General features: G+C 26.1%; 1 protein-coding gene across 1 annotated transcript; it reads right to left on the reverse strand.

The window, feature by feature from the left end:
* Positions 1-1,370: 1,370 nt before the first annotated feature.
* On the reverse strand, positions 1,371-3,060 carry LOC112712683 (uncharacterized). The gene is made up of 2 exons (XM_025765618.3): positions 2,292-3,060; positions 1,371-1,710 (listed from the first exon to the last, which is right to left on the reverse strand). Exon 1 carries the CDS (start codon positions 3,001-3,003, stop codon positions 2,338-2,340), a length of 666 nt encoding a protein of 221 aa, XP_025621403.1. The 5' UTR covers positions 3,004-3,060; the 3' UTR covers positions 1,371-1,710; positions 2,292-2,337.
* Positions 3,061-11,789: the final 8,729 nt, after the last annotated feature.

Here is an 11,789-nt window from a genome sequence, read left to right on the forward strand (position 1 = left end):
GAATAGACTGAAGGCTCAATTTTTTTTGTGGGACCCTTTATAACAGGATTAGTCAGATTGAGTTTGGAATATAAAATGATGGTTAGTAATTAGTTTTCGGTTTGGATTTATTTCTTTTGGGAAAAAATTATTATTAATTTAGAGTTAAATAATTTGGCTTTTGCTTAATATTAGGTAACGCAAGTTTGAGAATTTTAAGTGAGACTAAACAACCCGCATGAAATTTTATACTTTTTCCTGTTTAAATAAAAAATTGTTTAAACGAATTCATAAAAATTTTACATGTATTTATTATTATTTTTACCAAATCAGGAATTTATAACGGTGGTAAAATCCATTAGTAGCCAAATATTGATTTTTTTGTTATATGAAATTATATCTTCTTTTTGTACGTGCACAGTTTTTTTTTTTAATTACTTATATTTATATTTATTCAAATTCCAAAATATAGATAAACAAATTGTTTTCCAGTTACATGAATATTATATGTCAATATAATGGAACCGTTAGATTAATAAACTATAAAACTTATAAAAAATATATATATAACTACTATAATTTAAACAAATAGATACAATTAACAACTAAAAATAATCACCTTTTTTATAATAGATAGATACCAGGAAATTCTAACAATAAAAAAGATATTAATAATATACACTTTAATTACTTAATGTTACTATACATAAAACAGTCTGTCTTTTCAATTTATATCTAAATTTGTATAGTCATTTAAAAATATGATTTTTGGAATGAGCCAAGAATTTCTTTTTCTTTTGTTTTATTTTATTTATTATTATTATTTTTTTTTTGCTCTCTATTCTTTATAATCTATTTTTGCTTTTTATTATATTTCTTTGCTTATGTTTTGAGGTGATCACTTAATTTTTTTCAAACCAAATTGAACGTCAACATAACTAAATTGACTGATCACTTAATTCATTTCTATACAATATTAATGTTTTTTTAAACAAACTATATCTAAATATAATGAAGTGGTTTAAGTATAGGACTTGGACATAACGTGATTACAATGTAAACAACTTTTTTAGTAGTTTTCATTTTATTAATAATATAATTAAATACTATTTTTTTGCTATTCATACATTGTAAGATTACAATATAAACTATTTCTCTTACCATTTGAATATTGTTTTTGTTATCTGACAATAACAAAAAATAATACCATTTATTTAAATATATAAACATAATAACTGCTGCACTTAAATATAATCTACTAATATAAAAAAATACAATAAAATTATTTTAATTTCTAAAAACTAGAAAAACATAATAAGATTTTTTTTCCTTTAAAAGTATTTGATATTATAGTCTTATGGACAGTAAATATAAGTTTTATACACAAAAAATTTTTGAAAATAAAAATAATTTAATATTAATTGATAATCACCAACATCTTATTACAACGTAATAATATTTGTCCCGGGCAAAGCCCGGGTTTTACACTAGTTACATCAATACATGCAAAGCAACTGCCAATACGTAGAGGGGGCAGTGCCTAAGTACAGCTCAGATGTATGTCTAATACAACATTATTATACTAATTAATAACACATGAGAATAACTAAGAAATGCAATAAACAATAATCAAGCACTTATGACGAGATCTACGTTGACAGAAGATTCTTGTATTCTCGGTCCCCTTCATGACATTATTCTTTGTTTTTCCACACTTTGCGCGTATAGATCCTACAAACATTCGCATTACATTAATTGATTTGTAGTAGTCCCATATTTTATCTCTGAAAGTAAATCTAAAAAGATAGATTAAATGAAAACTTGATTTTACATTGATTACTTACAAAACAAAGTATTAATCCAAAAAAAAAAAAACATGTTTCATAATATATAACATGAATTTTGGTTTTAACTTTCTAATTAGGAATACGGAAATATTTTATAACTAAAAAAAATTCATCAAAAACAACTAAAAATTAATCTTATTTAATAATAATAATAATTAATAAAATCTAAATAAAATAATTTTTCATTATTTTTTTTGTCTTTCTAGTAATATCGTATTAATATAGATTTATTATTTGATGGTTAAGATGGACTATGAAAATTTAACTATATTTAAAAAATATAATTAAAATTAAGTTTATATTTTTAATATTTAAAAATATTTTTATTTTATATTTTTTTTAAATTAAAAAATATTACTAAATAATAAAAAATATGATAATAATTTTAACTACAGTTAATTTTAAGAGTGTGATAGTCATAACCATTATAGAATGCACTATATATATGAAAGATTGATTAGTTACCATGTGCAGGGTTGATGGATGCATGCAAAGTAGTAGTATATATTATCTAGTAATGATAAGGTGGAGGAGGTGATTTATAGTAGTAATGAACTGGAGGAGGAGGAGACGGGTACTTATAAGGCTTCTTGTGTGGTGGCGGAGGAACGTAGTGGTGGACTGGTGGTGGTGGAGAGTGGTACACCGGGTGATGAGGGTGGTGGTGTGGGTACTTGTGTACCGGTGGTGGCGGAGACGGGTACTTGTAGTGCTTCTTGTGTGGTGGTGGAGAGTGGTGGACTGGGTGGGGGTAAGGGTGGGGCTTGTGAACTGGTGGTGGAGGAGAGTGGTAGATTGGGTGAGGGTGAGGGTGTGGGTGTGGATGAGGATATTTGTGAACCGGTGGTGGTGGAGATGGGTACTTATATGGCTTTTTTGGCGGTGGAGGTGGAGAAGGATAGTGGTATGGTGCCTTTGGAGGAGGTGGTGAGTGGACTGGTGGCGGTGGAGATGGATACTTGTAGGGCTTCTTTGGTGGTGGTGGTGGTGGAGATGGATAGTGATAAGGGGGTGGCGGCGGCGAGTGAACTGGTGGTGGTGGAGAAGGGTAGTGGTAAGGCTTCTTGGGTGGTGGAGGGGAGGAGTATGAGTATTTGTTGGCTGAGATTTCAGTTGGCAAACTCAAAAGGATTATTGCCAATGAAATAGTGAGACAGGAGGCTCCTAGGGACCCCATTTTTCCTCCCTATGTTCTCTTCAAAATGGATCTTGGGTATGCTCATACACAGCTAATTTACTCCCTTTTTATAGCTTCTTTCCACCCCCAACAACCAACTTTGTTTATTACTTTTTTTCATAACACATCTAGCTAGCTAGCAAGCTTGTCATCACTTTCTTAGAACGTAACCATGTTATATATTCCATCTCATAATTAATATTCTTATTTTATATAGATAAAGTACGAGGAGTTAATGGATTATCTGTACAATACACACAATAGAGGTTTAGAGAGTATTAGAGATATAACTATTAGTGTTATCCCTTTCTATTAGCGTAAACCTATGAAATGAGTGGTATCATGACATGGTATTAAAATTCTAGATCTGAAAGGTTAAAAGTATAAAAATTATCTAATAAACCATATGGTTAATCATGTACTATATGTGTATAAAGGCCCAGGATTTATTCATAAAGTACCATAATAATACATTTTTAATTTTGTCACTCTAACACATTATATTCTAACTATTTTTAATTCAAGTGAAAGTTTTAAAAGTGAAGACTTATTTAGAAATAAATTAGTATTTATGTTAATATATTACAAACAGGACAATAATTATAAGGTAGGAATGTTAATTTGGCAGATTATTTTTGTACAAATATCTTATTTCCAAAAGTACATACTCTTATCGACATAAAAAAAATTTATTATTAAATCAGTTTCTATAAATTTGTTATATAAATATATATTATTTTATATATTCTCATACATGTATATTTTATACGAATAGTAAATTAATAATTAATTTTGGTATACATATAAAATAATTAATTTTAATATATAATCATTTAATTATATATTTATATCTAATTTAAATTAGGTATTTACTTTGGTACAATAATAAATTCATACGTACCGATACGATAAAAATATAGACAAATAATAAAATGACACATGGATTATATTATTCACATTAGTATTTAATTTTTTAAAAAAATTATTATATCAATATCTTTAATAAAATATTCTTATAATTTAATAAAAAATATATTTTTATTTAATTTTATAAAAAAAATCCAAAAATCATTTTTTTTAAATAACAGATAAAATTTATCCATTAAAATTAATCAAATTTTAAAATTTAACTAACTTTAATTTTATAATTTTAAATAATATAAAGAATAAAACAAAAATACATTTAGTTATTCATTTATCACATTTATATTGGATATTGGATTACATTATTGGTCATTGTTAATTTGTCATTAACCTTTTTGGACCACGCTGGACGCAAAGCTTTTTATGGAAGAAAAATGATGTTGATATATTTTTCATATAACTCTTTTTATATTTTTTTAACATATAAAAAATCAAGAGGTTGTAAGAACTGGTCAATGAAATGGTAGAGTGACTAGTTCAATAATTTAAAAATTCAATTGGAATTTAATTAAATATATGATAAAATTATAAAAAAATTTAATATACCATCTTAGATATTTAAATTTAATAATTTTTCAGCTGATAAATTTTAAAATTGTATAATTTTTAATAATTTATGATTAAAAATTCACAAATAATCAATAAAATATAAAAAAATAACATAAACATATAATACGTTAGAATCAAATCATAAATATCTCAAAATAAAAAAAAATTCAATAATCCAGCACAATTCAATGAAGCCAATAATGAATTTCACAGCGAACAAGAAGGAATTGAAGAGCAACAACAACAACACTAGCTCTCTGATACTATGTGAAGATGGTTCAGGCTAAAAAAAATTAACAGAAGCAGTGACAGAATATACTACAGAAGAGAAGAAAAATTGCAGCCTTATAAACAAAAAGGAAAAAAAAAAAACTAAAACTCTTTGATTTTAGAATCCTTTATTGCAAAGTATTGTACAATGTATATATTGTGATATCTCTTTTCATATATGACTAATGACTCTTATTTATGGACCCAAGAGATGATACTTATTTATAGGTCTAAAATATTTCACTTGTATCACTATTTTTCATAGATGTTAAATTAAATGACAAAAAAGTCATACTTTACAAAATAATTAAAAAAAATAAGAAGATCTATCCCGAAAAAAATTAATCTAAAAATGTTGATTTTCGAAAAAAAAAAAAAGACAACCATGGTATTATAAAAGTTAATATAACGAATATGGATAGGAATATTATTATATATGTAGTTCAATAAAAATTCTGCTATATATATATATTGGCATATCCTTTAAATAATATCAAATTTCTGAATCCTATGTTGTTTAGACAAGTGATGATTTATCATACCGTGAGTTTGTTAAATAGTTTTATATGATAATAGTTAACACTTGTTTGAATTAATACCTTCACTAGCTCAATTGATTTAAAGCCTTAGGAAAATAACATAAAATAATATCATAGAAATAATGCAGAAGTATTATTACCCCAGGATATCTCAAAGTCGCTTAGATTTAGGCTTAATTTAGATAATTAACTTAATTAAACTCTTTTTGATAAAATAATTTAAATAATAAATAACTCTATTAAAAATAATTTATAAATAAATTATTTTATATTTAAATTTTTAAATTTAAAAATACTTATTTTATAAAAATGTGATGAAAAATAAAAGTATTATGAAAAAATTATTTTTTTAATTTTTCTATATACTTTTAAATAATTTTTTAAAAAATTATAATTTAACTTTAAAAATTATACCAAATATTAATACTATTATTTTTTATAAATAAAAAATAAAAAAAATTAATTCTAAAGTTTTCAAACGGACCTTAGACGCTGCCAATAATAACATCTCAACTTTCTATATCTTTCTCTTACAATTAAATATATTTGATACTTCTGAGAAACTATCTTGTCACATGCATGTCTAAGTTGTTAAATCAAGAAATTGTTTATAAATTAAGGAAGCAATAATGCAGAAAAAAGAACTCTCAAATTGTAACATTCACATGTGGTTGACGTGATTATTTTGTAATTAAGAATAATATAACTTGAAAATGTTACAATAATTAAACATTTTTAATTTCTGTTAAAATGTTAATAAAATTGAATATTTAATTTATGTATTTGACAAAAAATATTATATAAAATATTATTTATTTTCCAAATAAAAGGAAAGAGTTGAAATAATAATATATATTTATAATTTTATATTATAGATAAGTAAAATAAATTCTAAAACATGTTAAATAGAAAATAAATATATACCTTTTTTTAGGGCTGTCAAACGGGCTAGCCCGGCCCATTTAGACCCAGCCCATTAAGCCCATGGGTTAAACGGGCTGGCCCATTTAAGCCCGTTTTATTCGCGGGCCAAAATTTTTTAGTCCGGACCGTTTATAGTCAGCCCGATGGGTTAAACGGGCCAGCCCGTTTATCATTTTATTTTATTTTTTGAAAAATATTTTGACAAAAAATACCACTTTTAGGTCAAAAACCATTTAAAAAAATTTTTTTTTAGTTGATGGGTCAGATTTTCGGGTCGGATCGGGAAAATATTAGCTAAAAGTGTTACTTTTTTTTAAAAAAATGAAAAAAAAATTAAACGGGCCACCCGTTTAGCCCGCGGGCTAGCCCGTTTAACCCGTCAATTTTTTCGGGTTAATCGGGCTCAGCCCGTTTAGCCCGAAATTTAAACGGGCTTAATTTTAGGGGCAAAGCCCGCCCATTTAAACGGGTAAACGGGCTGACCCGATTGGTTTAGCCCATTTTGACGGCCCTACCTTTTTTTTTATCGGAGACTCGAATCCGGAACCTCTTAATTGAGTATTAGGAGATTATGCCATTTGAGTTATAATTCATTGACAAAAATAAATATACACCTAAAGCTAGAATATTCTTTAAATATACATTAAATATATTATAAAAATGTATAATAAATATAAGTATTTCCCCCAGATATGAATTTTCTCCTGGTACGTACATGTTCCATCATGTCATAAACTCATAAAGTGTTAGGAACCCTGTCTTGCACTCTTCTTGCTGCTGCTTTACGAAAAGTGGAAAAATTAAAAATTAGTTTCATTAAAATGGGGAAAAAATTTAGAAAAGGGTATTTGCGACAATGAGCTAAAATGGAGATTTATAAAATGAAAAAAGTTAACTGGTTATCAAAATTTATTGATTTTGATTACTAGTTAGATATTAATATTTAATAAATTATAATGATCTTTTAATATTTTTTTTTTTAATTTTTACGAAAATTGAGACGTCGGCAGAGATATTAGCTCTATAAAGATTAACAAATTTTTTGCTAGGATGTTAAATTATTAAATATTCTTTCATGAATTAATACTCAATTTGGTCTATAAAATTTGAGGTTGGATTTAAATTTATCTCCAAAATTGTAATTGACTTAATTTGGACTCTAAAATTTACAATAATAATTTGCGTTAATCTTTAAATTAATTTTCAAGAACAACGTGTTGCTTTTGCACGTTAACTTTTTAAAATTTGAATTTTTCACCTAGATTTTATGTGATTGAGATCTATTAGACCTCCCATAAGTTTGACTCGCTCCCCAACATCTTCACGAACGACAATAACAAGTTCAATTTAAAAATTTTGGGGTTCTAGAAGTAGCAGTCAAGCTTTTAAAAAATTTAATAGGTCTCGATTACATGAAACTTGACCAAAAAACTTAAATTACAACAAATTAATGTACCAAATTAACATGTTGTTAAAAATTTTAGAGGTTGTGTAGAAGGAATTTCAAAATGGAGTGCTTCCTATACTTGGCATGTAAAACGCCAATAAAAGGAGCCCTAGACGTGTGTATTGTTGGCATATGGAGCACCAGCCTTGACGTACGAAACGCCAACTCTCAAATGCCCCCGAGAGGTCTTTTCCTCTAGCGCGTAGAGTGCCAGTCTTGGCGTGCGAAACGCCAAATCCAAATGTCCTTGGGAGGTTCTGACGTGTTGCACGTCAGGTATGGATGTGTGGAATACCCAAATTTGATGGCCCCTGGAGGTTCTAGTGTGTTGCACACCAGATATGACCATGTAGAATGTTTGGTTTTGCGTTATTTTTGGAGCTAAAAAATAAGGGTCGTTTGCGATCCAAATTGAACATCTATTATAAACTATTATATATCGTTGGAAAACTCTAGATGCTAACTTTCTAATGTTATTAGAACCATTCTATTTTGACTCCTATGACTTAAATTATTCTTGTTAGAGTATGAAAAAGTCAAGATCTCTAGACTTATTTTTTGCTTGACGTGTTGCATGTCCACTTGTGCTTTCTTAGACCTTGAGTGCTTATTCTTCCTTATTCTTTGTTCTTTTCTTTAGTTTTCGACCTTTTTCTTTAAGTTTTTAACACTTTTTTAAATAAATCGAAGTTTAAAGCAACTTCAATAAATTAATTAAAAGTAATATGAGAATCTTAATAAAAAGAAAAAAATTATTAATTTTATTCAAAAAAATAATTAAAAACAATTAAAAGTATTCATGCATTAATAAATTAACATGCTTTTATCATTAAAAATTATGAGCGCTTACAAAACTAATTATAACTTAATCTCCATAAAAAATAAAATTTATTTGATAGCACTTACAAAATATTAATTATATATATATATTTTTTAAATCATTAATGCTCCTTTTTTTTTCTTTTTCTTTTCTCTTTACTTTTTTTCTGGTGGTGATAGTAATAATAGATGAAGGTAGAAAAATTTACAGAAGAAAGAAAAAGATGAAATGGGAGAGACATTAATAATATGTTTTTAACAAAATTGACTTGTAATAATGTTTTGTTAGTTTTATCAAAAGAATTTTATCTTTTATTGATATTAAATTAATTTCAATGTTGTAGTTAGTTTTAATATAAATTAACCGTGTGTAAATTAAAAGTAATTTTTATTAACTATGATGAAAATTTATTTGAATATGAGTTTCTTAAGAGAATTTAAAGAATTGTACTATTTCATGTAAAAGAATTTAAAAAAATGTAAAATCCATAAATAATATAAAATTAATAAATTAAAATGAACTCAATTAATTAATTTAAAACATCTGTTTGATTATATTAAACTTTTATATTAAAATTTTAGTTATGTCGCGCAAACAGAACCATATGTATCAGTAAATGGCAATTGAATTAGGAATGAAATAGCTAAATTCACGATTTGTAAATTCAAAGACCAATTAAGTTATTTGTAAATGCCAAACTATATTTTGATGCTAAAAATTTTAAGGATTAAATGAAAAATTATTTTGTTTTAAAAATACCATTTAATTTTAGAAAGTGGCAAAGATGCGTCCCTTAAGATGCACAACACTGCACCTGCATGCTGATGGTGCATGGAATGCACGCCTCCATTAATTCAGAGTCTTTTTGTTTCGGTGTGATCGGAGCGCACCTCAATGTGGAGTTTCAGAGACATAGAATGATGGGTTCTTTTCTTGGTGGTGGATGAACAATAATAATGTGAGTAGGGGTATATCGGTAAAAAGTCAGCAAGTGCATGAAGGGAAGTGTGGCACCAAACGGTGCTCAAATTAAAGCTCGGTATGTAAAGTATTGTAGCAAAAAGCATATTGACTTCGGGAGCCAAAATTCCGTTATTCTCCCCCATTAAGAGATTAAGAGAATATCAAGTTTAATTTGAGGGTTTTTTATTTACTTATTTATTTATTTTCAAATGAAAAAGAAAGAGTTAATACTATTATCTAATCACATTCATTGCTCTATATTTTTTCAACGTTTGAGGTAAATTTTAAAAGTGTGTTTAATGTTTAAATCATTCTATTTAAATCTTAATATTTGAAAATTGATTTAATATTGTCCTGTCATTAGGGATTTGTTAATAGAACTGACGACAGAACAAAATTGTTGAGACGATTTTAAAATGTTAGAAACTTAAATAGGACAAAAACGTTGGAACAAAAACGATACATAGAAATAAATTTTAATTTTATCTTTTAATAATATCAATTTTTTACGGTACATAATTATTCAATTATTTTTTAATCACATCTAAGTAATTACACTTTATCACATTACTTTTATTCTAAATAAATTTATTTTTTTATAATTTTACATTTAAAGATTTTTATTCATCATAAAATGTTTGTAGAATGACTAGTACATAAATTTTTGAGGAAAAATAACACATATAAAATAAAGTAATGCGATTCTAGTCATTCTACAAATATTTCATGATGAATAAAAAGTTTTAAGAATAAAATTATAAAAAAATAAATTTATTTTGGATGAAAGTAATGTGATTAAATAGAATTTATTTAGTTATGATAGAAAAATAATTGAATAATTATGTACCGTAAAAGATTGATATTATTAAAGGATAAAATTAAAATTTATTTCTATGTATCATTTTTGTCTCTAACGTTTTTGTCCTATTTAAATTCATAACATTTTAAAATCATTTCAATTTTACTCCAATGTCAATTCTGTTAATAAATCTCTAACGGCAGGACAACATTGAGTCAATTTTAAAATATTAAGGACTTAAATAAAACAATTTAAAAATTATGGACAACTTTAAAACTTACCTTAAATCTTAAAAACAAAAATAATACTTTATTCTTAAATAAATAATACTATTTACAAAAAACTAATGAATAAGTGAGGTGAAGTCACTTAATGTATTAAACTCTTTCATAAGGAATGAATATATTATATCTTAGAAAAAAAGTGAGTTGAGCATTTTTAACTAAAAGTTATTAAAAAAATAATGTTAATTAGTTGCAATTATATATATAAATTTGTGCCTAAATTCTTATTATAATTATTGAGTTCATGCATCATTTAAAGAACAAGAAATATGATAATTATGAGATAATTCTTAAACTAGATATGAGTAAGATATGTGATAGAGTAGAGTAAAGTTTTGTCTAAACGATAATGAAGAGTATGAATTTTTATAAAAGGTGAATGGATTGGTTGAAAGAGAGTGTGACGACTGTTTTGTACTATATTATTGTAGAAGGTCAACTTCATAGTTTTTTCAAGTCAGGTAGAGAATTTCGATAAACAGACTTTTTTTTTCTATTTTTTTTATGCGCAGAAGAGTTATCTCATCTGTTCCACAAAGAAGAACAAAAACATGAAATTGAAAGTTTGAAATTTAACCAAAAATGTCCTAAGATTAATCATCTATTCTTTGCAGATGACTATATACTGTTTAGTAGAGTTTCGCGAGAGGACTGTCTGAACTTACTTAATACTCTTAATATTTATTGTCAAATTAGTAGATAAGTGGTCAATTTAGATAAATCATCTATGTTTTTTAACGATAATACTTCCGAAAGAATGAAAAATCAATTAGCAACTTTATTATTACAAATTTCACATGAGGACAATCAAGACAAATATTTAGGTCTCTCTTCTGTAGTTTATAAATATTAAAAAGTTACTTTTAATTATGTAATTAAAAGATAAGATGACTAAGAAATTACAGCAATAGAGAAAGGTCCTTATTATCGGTTAGTGGCAGAAAAATTCTTATTAAGACATCAGCATCAGCTATCCCTATCTCCACTCTTAGCTACTTTACATTATCAAAAACTTTACTTGATGTAATTTATAAAATGATTATGTAGTTTTGATAGGGACAATAAGAATCAGAAAGAAAATTACATTGAGCGAAATGGAGTATTGTTTGTCGACCTATAAATCAGGGAGGTTCAAGTTTAAAGATCTAAAAGTTTTTAACTTAGCAATATTGGGTAAATAGGAATGGAAATTATTGTCAAGGACAAATTCTCTAATGTTTAAGGTCTATAGAAGTAAATATTTCATATTCTTAAATTTGTTGAAGGC

The sequence above is a fragment of the Arachis hypogaea genome, chromosome 9 (genome assembly GCF_003086295.3).
Source record: "Arachis hypogaea cultivar Tifrunner chromosome 9, arahy.Tifrunner.gnm2.J5K5, whole genome shotgun sequence".
NCBI lineage: Eukaryota > Viridiplantae > Streptophyta > Magnoliopsida > Fabales > Fabaceae > Arachis > Arachis hypogaea.

Excerpts from the sequence above, each read along its gene's own strand:
- LOC112712683 (XM_025765618.3), bottom strand. The coding sequence starts at position 3,003 with ATGGGGTCCCTAGGAGCCTCCTGTCTCACTATTTCATTGGCAATAATC.